This window comes from Dendrobium catenatum, unplaced genomic scaffold (assembly GCF_001605985.2).
Source record: "Dendrobium catenatum unplaced genomic scaffold, ASM160598v2 fragScaff_scaffold_841, whole genome shotgun sequence".
Taxonomy (NCBI): domain Eukaryota; kingdom Viridiplantae; phylum Streptophyta; class Magnoliopsida; order Asparagales; family Orchidaceae; genus Dendrobium; species Dendrobium catenatum.
Genome location: NW_021319303.1, coordinates 169,219 through 184,391, shown reverse-complemented (window position 1 = coordinate 184,391; position 15,173 = coordinate 169,219). Strand labels below are relative to the sequence as shown.

General features: G+C 36.1%; 1 protein-coding gene across 1 annotated transcript; it reads right to left on the bottom strand.

The window, feature by feature from the left end:
* Window positions 1-2,457: 2,457 nt before the first annotated feature.
* Window positions 2,458-10,177, bottom strand: LOC110111369. The gene is made up of 5 exons (XM_020843211.2): window positions 10,010-10,177; window positions 3,547-3,618; window positions 3,213-3,293; window positions 2,899-2,960; window positions 2,458-2,806 (listed from the first exon to the last, which is right to left on the bottom strand). Exons 1-5 carry the CDS (start codon window positions 10,175-10,177, stop codon window positions 2,740-2,742), a joined length of 450 nt encoding a protein of 149 aa, XP_020698870.2. The 3' UTR covers window positions 2,458-2,739.
* Between the last annotated feature and the right edge of the window lie 4,996 nt (window positions 10,178-15,173).

Here is a 15,173-nt window from a genome sequence, read left to right as displayed (position 1 = left end):
GAGAGAGAGAGAGAGAGAGAGAGAGAGAGAGAGAGAGAGAGAGAGGTATTGATTGGATTTTATATATTAACATAGTAAAATATGGCCTGTGTTATTTAGGTTCAAGTAACTGGCAGCCAGAGTGTAGATGTCATTGGAAAAGGGCATAGATGTAAATGAGAGGCTGGAGGCAGAAGATAGATCACAAGTATTAGGGTAGGTTTAACATAAATGTAAGTAATTTTTTAGGTAATTTATTTTATTAGGCCTGTGTTATTAGGCTAGTCCAGTGAGGCTTAGTGTCCCCAAAGCCTCTATTGTAGCTCTAGTTCCAATTTTATATTGTAGAGTTCAACATTGAGTGATTCTATGACGCCCCATAATCTAATTTGAAATAATTGTTTTTTTATCTTTTGATATACAACTACTAGAACTACCTAATTTCATTTATCTGTAATAAAATTATATATCAACGAAAATACATTTTATTGATCGGAACATGCATATACATCTATATTTGTTGACCCAAAGATCATATATAATACTCATAAATCTTATAATTACAATCTATCATCAGCAGTCATGAGTATAAAAATTAGTTAAAAGATAAAAAGAAATAAGCTAACAGTAAACCATGAGAATCTTGATCTGATCAATCTCACACACCTGATCCTCTGCCTTGACTTGAAATTATTTAAATCACATATAATGAGCCAAACAGGTCATCCAATCCTACAACTAACTCAAAGCACGATAAATAGCATTATGCATGTTATCAATTAATTTGTAGCAGTAGAAGTCATATGATCATGAATTGATGCAAAAATAATAAGATGCACATGCAATAGTAGTAAAGTTTATAGCAAGCTAATAAAGCACTATATTGGGAAAACTAATAAATTAATATTGGTGTTGAATCGATAAAATAGTTGTCTTTTAGTACTGTCAATCAGTAAAAAAATCATATAAAACAATAAAATCAAAACATCAGTAAAGACTATCGGAATCATATCATTGCAGTAAAATCCTATAATAATGTACACATGATATCTAGTTATTTTATATCAGTATCTTAATCACATACTCAGTATATCACATGCTCAGTATCAGTACAATAAATCAATAGTAGCATCAAATAATATCGATGTCCGTATAAATAACAAAATATCAATACAATGTTGTTCGTAAAATTTGTAACAATATTAGAAAAGCAATGCAGTAACAATAAATCTATAGAGTGATAGCAAACCAATAAGTAGAACATTAAAGTTATAACATTGCACAATAACAATAATAATGAATCAATAATATACATTTCATTAGTCACACTAAATAAGTAAGAAGTTATAGTTTAAGTGCTGTTTTTCCAATAAGAAGTAATCCGTATAAGTATTCCGTTGGCTTAGTAAACAAAGTCATCACCATTTACCCATTGGCATAGTAATCATATTCTTATCACTCCTAATAAGTATCACATAAACTAGCAGAAGATAATACTAAACTACAATATTTAAAAGAAAGTCCATCAGCCCACCATCTTGTACATGCTATTAATATCCATCCAATGTTCTAAACTACAGTATTTAAAGGAAAGTCTATCAATCCACCATCATGTACATGACATTAATATCCATCCAACATCAGTGAAACCAGCTTTTAATTATCCTCACATATTATTATCATAGTATTACAAGATAACAACGCTTAGCCATTACCCAATCAGAAATCCATTTTCATTCTCAATACTTGTATTAACAGTATGCTTAAATAAAAATACTCAATTTTTGTAACATAAATCATAAAAAAATTCAATAACTTCTATTTTACCAAATAAAATTCATAAATGTTGTAGGCAAAATGTCCAGGATAATCAGTACGATACCATACAAAAAGATATGAGGTAAAAATTCAATAAAGCTAGGAAAAAAACAATAAAATTAGTTTTGAGGAGAATTTAACGATCAAAATCAAAATCTTTGAAAACAAAGTTGGGATTAGAGTCACCTAACTTGATCTGAACAATTTTTGTTAAAGCAGCAAAATGATTCGGAGACAAAAAATCTATATTTCTTTTTCTCTCTCCTCCCTTCACTGAAAAAAAAAACATTTGTAATTGTTTATAAGTACTAAAAAAACAATGCGCTTTAGGCCTAACGACACCACACTCAAAAGATTAATGCCACTACGCTCCAGTTCAAATAAAAATTCCATTTTTTTCATTTTAAATTATTTTCAGAATTTCATGTTGTTACAGATTGTGTTGAATTCAATAATTTTGATGGAGCATCATAGTTTGGGGAATCAAATGAAAGTTATCTTCTAGGTTGCAGGAAGAATTCCACAAAAATGAAGCCATAAGTTGAGGGTGTACTTTTTGAGATGATAAAGATGATCAATCTTCTATTGCAACATTTTTTTCCTAGTGCTAAATTTTATCATTATAACATTCAAGGCTAAGAGACACCTAATTCAAGAGTATTAAAATGTAGTAGCAGAAGCATGATCATATTTAATGGTGCCACTTCAAAGTGCAATCTTTATGTTACACTCATCTCTTATATGTACTCAGCTCATGCAACATTTAAGCTTAATGAGATTGCACAATGTAGAGTACTTCAGAGCTTTAGAAGCTTAATTAATCTTAACCAACTCAATAATCACCACATATAATTAAAAAGCAATGGCTTTCATCAAAATTTCTTCTTATAGATTCTTACAAAAACTCCAATCTTCAAGGTTTTCATTGGAAGGCAGAAAGCTTCAGTTGATACTCCAGTTTCGGCAAGAGCAGTGAACTTTTGCTAGGGCGGCCATATAATCATCAGACCTGCAACAAAGACCGTTGGAAGCTGATATAAAAAACCTGTACAAGTGAAAGACTTCCTCAAACAAGAAAAAAAAAAGGGAGATGGTATGAACTCTGATCCATATGGAGTCTGACAGGCTGCAACAATATGAACTTTGGCAGCGTCCATTTCATTCTGTTGAAGTGATGATACAAATTGCCAATAAAAATGTGTCATTGTTGAGGAATATTATTATGTGCGGCGTCCGGATTCATTTGGAGGTGAATCCGGACGTGCCACATTACCCAGGGCCCAGTGCATACTGGTGATGTGGCGTGTCCGAATTCACCTCCGAACGGTCCGAACATGGCACGTAATAATCTCTCCATTGTTGAACAAGGAACAATAAAAAGCATAACAAGTCTACTAACAGAGATAATTACTCACCTGAGACTCATAATAGAGACCAGCATAGAGAGAAGCATAAAAGCATTCAATTTTGCGAGCGTTTGAAAAAGTTGAAACAAGCTGAATAGGTTGACAAACGCATTACAAGAACTGCAGGTAGATAATGCAATAATCTCTTTCATGATATTATGCCAGCTTCAATTCACGAGGAAGAAATGAAACTTTCCTAATGAGCAATTGTTCATTTATCCAACTTTTTTATTACTTTTTAAAATAATTTTTTAGTATAAAAATTTTAATTTTTTATCAGAAAACTGCTTTAAGAAGCAGTAAGAAAGCTGCCCAAATGTTTGATACAGCTTTTTGCACTAACCTTCTGAGGGTCCCCGCCATCTTTAAACATATTATAGACTTCACGCATGACAAGCCGAGAATCTGGGCCAACCTGAGCATTGGTTGAAGGAAAATCGAGGTGTTAGATCTCATATACAATTCCACAGAATAAGTATTCACACAAATATGAGCCTAAAGACTGAAATGGATTATCCAGTTAAGGCTTATTTTGGGACAAATTTTTTAGGCCTTGTTTGGATCCTGCACTCCTTATACATAAGTTGGTAAAGAAACAGTAATTGAAGAAACAGAGTTCTTAAGAAAATAATTTAAAAAAACTGATACTTGTTTGGTTAAAATGTTTTTTTTACGCTTATGCAAACCTAAATTTGATTTTTTCATTTCGTTTCTCAGGTATTAAACGGATTAAGCGATAATTTTTTCCATTAGATCAGCAGAAATTTAGAGTTTTAGGAAATTGTATTTTAGAAAAGCCGTGTTAACAAACAGGAGAAAAGTAACCGTTTTCCCCATTCGAACCAGAAAAGACTTGATTAAGCCCAAACAAATGAGGCCATACTTCTATGCTTTTCAAACCTCAACTAAAATTCCGTTTGGCTACTTCTTTCTCGCTGCTTTCACAAAATTTTAGTGCAAGGAAGATACCATCTATAACATCTTAAAAAAAAAGTTATTTTTCCTATAACAACTTTATTTAAATGTCTAATCAAAACAACAAATGCCAATATGTCTATTTTTAAAATTGAATTTTCACGACTTTTCGAGGGGGCGGCTTTGCTAGGGTTTCTTCCTCCAGCTGATTTGCACCGTTTTCACTCCCTCTCCTCAGGCGCTGTCGGAGGCTTCCTCCTTCCTTCTTCTTCTTCCTTATGGATTCCTCTCACACTCTGGAGGACTTTCCTCCGCTCGTTTCTCTTGTCCGAGGAGCTTCCCCTCCTCAACGTAACTGGCTTGCTGCTTTTGGTCCGATGGACTCCGCTCCTGCTTCCTCGAATGACCTCCAACTTTCCAACTTCCCCTCAGAACCGGATATCATTCCTTTCTCTGGGGATAAGCTTAGCAAAGGTGCTGAAGACTGGAGTCTTTGTTTAGTGGGATACTCGATAGGTCGCCGACCTTTCTACGAAGCTTTGCTTGGCGCCCTAAAAAAACATGGTCTCTCAAAGGTTCGATCAAATTATTATCACTTAGTGAGGGATTTTTTCTTATCAAATTTACCTGTCTGGAGGATTTGGAGATGGCTTGGTCCAGGGGTGTTTGGTTTCTACTAGGTAAGCTTTTTGTTTTGCAAAAATGGCATCCTAAATTTAAACCTAGGAGTGAAAACTTCTTTTCGGTCCCTATTTGGATTAAGATCCACGAACTTCCTTTGGCTTTCTGGAATTCGGAAGGTATTTCGCGAATCGCCAGCAAAGTCGGTGTTCCTCTTGCTGCCGATTCTCTCACTAACCAAAAAATACGCCTTACGTTTGCTAGGGTCTGTGTTTTGGTGGGTAACACGGCGAAATACCCGGAGGAAATTTTTGTTTCTTTGGATGGAGATGTTGTTGGGTTGAAAGTGCAATATGAATGGAGGCCCACGCCTTGTGAGCATTGTAATTCTCTGGTCCATACTCTTCCTACTGTCCTACTAAACCTAAAGCTGATGAACCTAGACATTCCCAAAAAATTTCTGCGGTTGGACGTCCTCCTCGGGGTAGAAGCTTCAGTCGTAATCCTAAGAATCGCAACTCTTCTCAGGCTCCGGGGGAAGAAGCTCCAAGTAAGCCTCTTTCTGGCTTAAAACAAAATCTTGTTTCTCTACCTGCTATCCCTCCACAATCTCCACCTAAGAACTCTATAGGACAAGTGTTACATTATCAACCTCACTCACCTCCTCCAAAACCTACCACTGACATTCATTCTCCTGGTTCGGTCTTGCCTTCCTCGAAGGATTTCCCAGAGGAATTATGCACCAATATTTTCAAAGAGTCAACTAATGTGCCTAATCTAAACTCTCCAACTCTAGGAGAGACTCCTTCTTCTACTAGCTCCCACTTCATTTAAATGTGGCTTCTTCCTCGGGTTTCATCTCTCCCAATAAATTCAATGTTCTTGAATCTTAATGAACATTCGGACTGCAGCACTCATCTTGACTCTTCCTTTGAAGGGGAACATGTTTCTATCCCTAGCAAGGAAAAAATAAAGGTACAACAAAACAACAACATCAATTTGACCAAAAAATCGGCAAGAGGAAAAAAATGCCAAAAAACCCTCTGGATCTAAGGTTTCTTAATGTATTTACCTTCCATTGCTGCTTGGAATATCAGGGGATTTAACCGGCCTGATAAAGTTCTGTGTTGCAAACGATTGTCTGACTCTTTCAAGCTGGACCTGCTGTGTATATTGGAGAACATGATTCACTCCTCTTCTCTTTTGGATCCTTTTTTGAGACCTCTCATGTCATTTGTCCAAATGAAGAAAGTTGAAATAACTTTGATTGCTCCTCTTCTGGACGTATATGGGTGAAGTGGAACTCCAAAAAATTGAATTTTGTGCCTTCTTTTATTTCGGCTCAACTTGTCTCTAATACTATTATGGTAACTCCCTCTACTTCTTTTCAACTCTCTGTTATTTATGCCTCTAATAGCATTGCAGATAGGAAATCCCTTAGGTCACAAATTGCTCAGGTTGCTCCGCATCATCAAGTCTCTTGGCTTCTTATTGGGGACTTCAACTGTTGCCGCTTTGCTTCTGAAAAATTAGGGGGAACGGCTATCTCCCCAAATGCTTTAGCGAATTTCAATGCTTTGATTTTTGCTAATAGTCTCTTGGATCTTCAATCTGTGGGTTGTAAATTTACTTGGTTTAATCAATGCTCTGATTCGCCAATTCATATCAAGTTGGATAGGGCCATGGTTAACAGTGCCTGGCTGGAATATTATCCAAAATCTTACTGTTCCTTTCAGAGCCCTTCTTGCTCTGATCATTTTCCAGTGGTCTTGCATTCTGGGATTACTTTGCAAGTTCATCATAGATTCCTTTTTAAAAACTACTGGACAAACATTGAAAAGTACTGGTCTCTACTCTTACAGGCTATCTCTGAGCCTTCCTCGGGTAATCCTATTTCTCACTTCTATAGCACTCTAAAATGCCTTAGGGTTGCTATTAAACTCGAACCGTGGGCTTCCTCCTCACTGGTTAATTCTCATCTTGATGCTTTACATAAACAACAATTGGAATGTTTGGAGAATATACATGCCTCACCGAATGATAGCTCACTTAATGCCAATTTGAAAGGTATCAATCAAAATATTGCGAATTTTTCTAGTATTCTTGCCACTTGGGTTATTCAAAGAGCTAAAGTTAAGTGGCTAAAAAATGGGGAGGAAGACCTTAAGTTCCTTTTTGCAAAAATTCGGTGTAGGCATGGAAGAAATAATGCGGCTGTCAATCTTTTTGCCTCCTCCCCTTATTCTGATAGAGGTGAAGTGATTAACTCTATTGTTACTCACTTTCAACGCATTTACAATCCGGCCCCTCCTTCGAATTCAGATATTGGCCTTTTCCTATTGGCACTAGTTTTCCTGATGCTTTGTTCAATAGCATTACTCATTATGTCTCTGATGAGGAAATTAAAAAGGTGATTTTCATGGGTTGTTCGACATCCTCTCCGGGTCCGGATGGTTTCAATTTTCACTTTTATAAATCGGCTTGGCATATTATTGGGCCTATGGTGACTAAAGCTGTAAGATCCTTCTTCTCTAAAGGGTACATGCCTAGTGGGATAAAAGCAACTGTCCTTGCTCTTATCCCCAAATTTAAGAATGCAGAGTCTACGTCAGATTTTAGGCCTATTGCGCTATGCAATACTTTTTATAAAATTATTGCTAAGGTTCTTGCTAACCGGATTAAGCCTATTATGTCAATGCTTGTTAAAGACAACTAATCTGGATTTATAAAATCACGTGTATCTACGGATAATATTTTGCTTGCTAATGAAATTATATCCTATATTCGCAAAATAGGAAGGAGCAAATATTTTTGTGCAAAATTAGACATCCATAAAGCTTTCGACACGGTATCAAGAGAATTATTGCCTGCTAGATTGAAGCAAAAAGGCTTTCCTTTTTCAGTCGTGGGTTGGATTAAAACTTGTATCTTTGATGTGATTTTCTCCATACTGATTAATGGATCTCTTGAAGGTTTTTTCTCAATCTCGGCTGGGCTTAGGCAAGGGTGTCCTCTTAGCCCTTACCTTTTTTTATTTGGTCATGAATGCTTTCTCAAATCTGTTAGATGCTGGTTCTTTTAAAGGGATCTCTTTTGATGGATTCACCTTAACCCATCTTTTCTATGCGGATGATGTGCTCATCTTTGGGGAAGCCACTACGGAAAATTGCAACTCTCTAACAAATATTCTCAGAACCTTTGCCAATGCCTCTGGGCTTCATGTTAACCTTGATAAAAGTTCTATTTTGTTGCCTAGAAACTTGTTAAATCCGGATGCCATCTGCCAAGCTCTTTCCATTCCCTCTATCAGTGAGAAAATTGCTTATTTGGGTATTCCTCTGCCTTTCAAAAGGTTAAAGGTTACTGATTTTTTGCCTCTCATGGAAAGTACATCTAAAAAACTTTCTGGTTGGAAAGCTAATCTGCTTTCCTTTGCGGGTCACTTGCAATTCTTAAGATATACTATTCTTAATTCGATTGCTTAATGGATTCGAGGCTCTATAATACCTAAATATGTTTTCAAATTTTTTAAGAAAATTTGTTCCAAATTTTTATTTTTTGGTGATCACTCTGCTGGCAAAAACTGCATATGGTTTCTTGGGATAAATGCTATGCTCCCAAGCAGAATAGGGGGCTTGGTTTACCTTCTTTACAAGCTCTTCAATATGCTGTTCACTGTTCTCTTATTCTCAGAATTTAAATGTAAAATCTCCACTTTCTACTTTGTTGTTTAGTAGATATACCTCACCTTGGAGACCTCCCTCTCCAAGCTCCTCCTCGTTCTGGCTCCCTGTTTGTAGAACTGCGAATGCAACAAAGGCAAAGTTCCACTTTAACATCACATCATCTGCTCCTATATCGCTGCACTGGGATCACTGGTATCATAATAGTAAGCTTGAAAGTTGCAATGACGGTATTTCAGTACTTAATGCTTATCACATTAATTCCCATATGAAGGCTATTATTTCGAGTATGTCTTGGACTATACCGAATTTTGTGTCTTCTATTGTTAGAAATTTAATTTCTGCTATCCCTATTTTTGAATACTCTAGACCTTGTTTGTTTTGGGATAAGTTTGGTGATGGGAAATTCAGTTCTTTCGTTTCTGAATTTTACTCTCTTTATCCTAAGTGTGCTTGGGATAACATTATCTGGCACCATAAGTTTGCTGTGATATTCTCATGTTATTCCTGGCTGGCGGTTGTGGGTAGTCTGAAAACAGCCGATGCTTTATTTATTAGAAATATTTCGGTCCCTTTGACCTGCAGTCTCTGTCATGAGCATCCTGAAAATGTACCTCACATCTTTTTTGAATGTCCATTCTCTTTTGCTATGATCACTCAACTTATGCTACCGATTAAGAGGTTTCTCCTTAGACCTACTATTCTGCAGTTGGATGAATGGATTGATGGTGAGATTAATGTGAAGCTTCAAGTTAAATCTCTTTTTCATCTTTTCTCTTGCTATACTATTTATTATATATGGAAGGAAAGAAACAATAGGAGATTTGGCAATTCTGTTAATTGTCATATCACTACTGTCATGTGCATCAAGAAAGCAATTTTTGAAAAGGTTTTGAAGTGGAGAAAAAATGCTGAAATTCTGGATTTGTTCTGATGCGGCTCTGTTTATTACTACTGGGCCATTCGCTGCTTGGAGTTTTCTGTTACTCTTCTGTCTGTCCTTAGATTGGGAAATTTTTGATGATAGCCAACTGCTGCCTTCGAATAAGCCTTGGACAATGATGAAACTCCCACTGCTGGCCCCCTCGGACGGTCTTCGGGCAGCCAGGGGATTTGATTATATAAGACATGAGCTGATTATTCAAAATTTATTCTGAGTCCAAGCTTCTTTACTTCGTGGGAGTTTTTTAGTTGTTATTTCTTGTTCAATTGATGTTATCTGATGTAAGTTAACTGTGTTATTTTGTTGCATTTTGATGCATATTTTGGGGCTGGTTCTTTTGGTTTTTGAGGTTTTATTACCTGTAATTTTTTTGCTGCATTTGGATGCAGGTTTTTGAGGCTATTTTTTAGCTTTGGGATATATTTTACCTGTAATGTTACTTGTTCATCTTCAATATACAGGCTAAGCCCAAATTTTACCCAAAAAAAAAAAAGAATTTTCGCCCCATTTTTTATTAATTAATTTTTTAATGAATCTGTTTTTAAAAGTTAGCCAATGTATGTACAAACAACCAAATGAGCCCTAAGTTCAACTGTACCAAGAAAAATCTTCAGTTTTTCTGAGGAAAAGGAAGGCAGCATTACCTCTAAGAAACGTTTCCTGGCTTCATCAACTCCATAAATTTGAGCTTCACAGAGGAAGCACCAAATGGACTCCTCAGTATCATTTGGATTCTCTGCAACATCCAACCTGAATTGATCTGCCCCTTCTGCAAATCTTGGAGAAAAAACCACGGCAAGATCACAATCCATGATTCTTTCACCAAACCAAAATCAATCTTTAAGAAGAAGAAGAAGAAGATTTTTTTATATATATAAATATTTTGGTCTGAAGTCATTAAATTAATAGGTCCATTTCGGAGTGGCAACAACTGCCTGTAAAAATTATGGTAGGATTGTTGTGGGGGAAATAGGTTTTGATTTTTATTGTGGTATTATAAATAATCTCCTTTGAATGAAGTCGGTTGATAGCTTTCTTATAGTTATCATGTACTGTTAGGTTTGATTCTAGCAAGTAACACGAAGGTGGTTGGAGGACTGAAGTCAGACAATAGTGGTCAGAGGTCCATAGTCCAGAGACGGAGGATGGAGGACCGTAGTTAGGCAAAGAGATTAGAGGACCGTTATAGGGCGTTAGTGTTTGTAGGGATGTAGTCAGGAGATGGTGGTTTGAAGATTGTAATCAAGCAATGGTGATCAGAGATTATCATTGAATGACAAAGAACCATTATTGGGTGACAAAGATCAATTGATTATAGTCATATGACAGAGGTCGAAGGACTGTAGTCTAGTGATGGAGGATGGATGAAAATAGTGTGGTGATAAAGATCAATGGATCATAGTCAAGGAAATGGAGGCCAAAGGATCATAGTACATCGATAGTGGTTAAAGGACTGTGGTCAAGCAACTATAGTAGAAATGATTGTAATCAAATGATGGTGGTCGAATGCATCACAGTCAAGCGATAAAGATCAGATGAGTAATGTCCGAAGATTAAAACTTGAAATAATTATCTATTTTAAACTCTTATTTCATCTACAAGTGCTACTAATCTCATTTCAATAAATAGAAACTAGCGGAAGTAACTAAAAATCTTTTTTTTTTCTTTAATTTATAATTTCATTTTTTCCAAAATTCATATATAGTAGCTGGGAGTTCAATTATTACATCATTTTACCTTCCTATACTCCTTATTACAAAAGAATAAAATTAAAAAAGAAAATATATAAAATAAAATAAAACATGAATCCTAATAAATCTCACTCTACTGAATCTTTTCTCCTTTCTAAAAATATATAAAATTTTATAGTGAGCCAATAGCTCAATATGTTACAATAACCTGCAACTGAAATAAATGCATGACAATAGAAAACAACATGCATATAATCCTTTAATCAATATCATCATGAATATATAACTATAAAAACATGTAATAACTATTTCAAACAGTGGCATCTCATATGAGCAATGAAAATCAATATAAACAGTGTAATTCATAATTAGTGTTCAGTAGCCACATACATGATTAGTAGATTCTGTCAATCCTATACTCATGTTAATATATGTCTATCATGAATATGTACATGGTTATAAATTATGCCATTTTATCTCAATTTACAAGTTGTCACATGTGTATCAATACACCTGTCACATAAAGTAAGAGCTTTGTATCTGATATATATGTTGTACATTATCAAAGTATGTATATAAAAAACCGTGTCATTTATAAATCAAATGTATATCATGTGATTCATATGTAAAGGATGCATTTGTATAGATCTTATCAATTTTATCAGCCTTATCTATAGTGTCATATGCCAGTATGTGCAAGCCTATTGAACACCATCAATATCATATAAAATAAATATAATTCATGTATATCATATGCTCTTGTATCAATTTTATCAGTCATAACATATGCTTGTATCAATCATATCTTATATCACATATATATTGTATCAAGCTATGTCACTTATGCTGCAATTTATCATATGCTCATGTCATATATATATATACAAAAAAGATAATACACCTGGTTACATATGGTGTTTTTTCTATATCATTCTTGTAGGCTAGTTCTATAAGAATAAATCTCAATCATATTAATCATGTATCCAAGAATTAATCTCATATCATATATCACAAGTTAAGTGACTTTCATATAAGAAGTCATCACTTACTGCCTTTCAGTGTATAAACTCCTCATACCTCCCTTTTTCATATAACTTATAATTACACCATAAATCTTATTTAAAAGAAAGCTCATAAGCCTACCCTCCTATATAGAGTAGTGATATGTCATCAAAAAATTATCTTGATCGAGCACGAATCTCGAGGCAAAATCAAGTTGGAAACTTCAAAAATTAAATTTGGGATCATCCGAACTCCAATTTCAGTAAACTTATAGTCAAATTGAGCGTCTCGGAAATACAAACTCAACGACACCAAATTCGACTGAATCCGAGTTCAAATGAGGCCAAGCACACGAAGCGCTATTAGAAAGTTCAAACCACAATTTGAGTTACCAAACAGTTTCCAAATATGACGTGCTTATAGTCGAATCAAGCGGATCGACGATAAAAATTCAACGAGCCCAAGATCACTGAATTCCGACATCATTAAAATCTTCAAATGTCTGACGAATGGTACACGATCAAGGGATTCAATATCAGTTGTCCATCCAAACCACTACACCTCTGCCCTTGATCCTCATATTTATGGGTCATGTCTTCCTCAAAAAACTATAAATAGACCCCTTATTTCTCTTGAGGGGGGACCCAAGCAAGAAGAAGCAAGAAGTAAGAGGAGGATAAGAGAAGGATGGGAGAGAAGAAACTCCTCATCGACCACCGCCAGAGTTCCGCCCGAACTCCAAGTGATGCCGGATTTCTGTCTAACCTTCAAGTGATGCTAAATTTCCACTCGAACTCTAAGTGATGCAGGAGTTCTGCCCGAATACCATCTAACGTCGGAGTTCTCCTCAGCACCAACTGATGTCAGACTTCTACCCGATGCTGGACCTCCACTCGTCGCCAAGTTTCTTCCCGATGTCGGACTTCTACTGGTTTTCGGACTTTTGTTGGACATCTATCTGATGATGGATTTTCGTCCATTGTTGGACTTTTAACTGACACCATCCTTTTGACCTTCGTCGTTAGACAACAGTCCTTCCGACCTCCGTTGCCCGTCGACTACGGTCCTTCTAACTTACGGCGCCCACAAACTATAGTCCTTCCGACCTCTGTCACCCACCAACTACGATCCTCCTGACTTATGTCACCCACTGACTACAGTCCTTCCGACCTCGGTAGCATGCTGACTACGGTCTTGCTAACTTATATCGCCCACCGACTATAGTCTTTTTGACCTCCGTCGTCAGCCGACTACGGTTCTCCTGACTTACATCGCCCATCGAGTACGGTCTTTTCGACCTCCGCCATCAGCCGACTACGGTTCTCCTGACTTATGTCACCCACCGACTACAGTCCTTTCGACCTCCGTCGCCCATCGACTACGGTCCTTCTAACTTACGTCGTCCACCGACTATAGTCCTTCTAGCCTCCATCACCCACCTACCACAGTCCTCCTGACTTACGCGACCATCAACTACATTCCTTCTGACCTCCGTCGCCCACTGACTACAATCCTTCCGACTTTCGTCGCCCGCCGACTATGATTCTTCTGACCTCTGTCACCATACTATGGTCCTTCTGACCAAATTAACGAACATGTCAATAGTGATTCTTTGTATTCCTACCTTGTAATGTACTCCATATGATGTACATAAAGCCAAGGCCTTCCCCCAAGGAAGGGCCTCATTTGTAATCAACTGCAATACTAGTGGATTCATTCAAACTAGGCCAGGCTCCGTGGTTTTCCCCATTTTTAGGGGTTTCCACATAAAAACTCTAGTGTCTCTTATGAACGCTACACCCTTTCTCATATCTGATTGTGTGCTGAATCTTCGTACAATGTTAAGACGTTAAACTATATATTTCTCTACCGCTGTAAATACTCCAAGACGCAATAAGTAGTAATATGTCTCTAGCGAACCTGAATTACTTAATAATTTCTAGCCAGATTTTTTTTACACGCATTTTATATTATATAGAACATAATAGAAAATATCATTATACACCAAATGCAAGTTTCACTATACTCATTAATATCTATGTAATATGCCAAAAATACATGTTTGACTAAATAAATAGTAAATGTTTGCATATCATATATTTTATTTACAAATGCAATATATTGGCTTTTGATTAATTTACACTTAATATTATATTACTCATTTCAATTAAAATGACATAAATAAAATGACCCAGTGAAATTTTGATATTAATAATTCAAAATGCATATGATAACGATATCTACTACATATCTAAAGTTACATGGCGAAAATCATTAAAATAAGATATATCATATATATTTTTTTATCAATTTCAGAAGGGAGGAAAATAGAGAAAATATAATATCATTGAAAATAAAAGTAGATTCAAGTTTATCTATCATGGTTTGAATACTTTTCCTATCCAGACTAATGAAAAATGTTGGCCTAAACCCACTTTCTCTCCTCCCTTTTCCTTCTCTCTCTTCTCTCACCTAATTTGGAGGAGGATTGGGGAGGGGGCGGGCTATTTATGGGTTTTGATAAAATATTTTTTTTTTCATATTTTTAATAAAAAATATTTTAAAAAAATCCAGAAAATCAGAGAGCTCAATGCCACGGTGTTATCTACCTAGTAGCGCAACACTCAACTAACCAAATTTTTAGGAAATTAGAGAAAAAATAGTTTTAGCTTATTATAGGAGGATCATATTCGGGCAACGATTGTATGCAAATCATAGTCGGGATGATGATAGTCAAAGGATCATGGTTGGAAAATAAAGGAAGAAGGACCATAATCAGATGATAAAGATCATTAGACCGCAATAGGGTGCTAGTGGTCATAAGGCTTATTCAAGCAACGATGGTTGATGCCCCATAGTTGGGCAACAATGGTTAAATGTTTAATGGTCTTCCAATGACGGTGGTCAGGAGATGTTTCAATGATGGTAATCGAGGGATGTTCTCAATTGATGTTTTGATGGTAGTAGTTTGGCAATGTTCTAATGACAACTACCAAACAACAGATGGGGGTTGTCCTGATAGCAGTGGTCAGATAACGATCTATATGACAATGGTGCTTGAGTGGAGCTTAGGGGCTCTTAGAGCTTATGAACTTTCTTTAATCTCACAACCAAA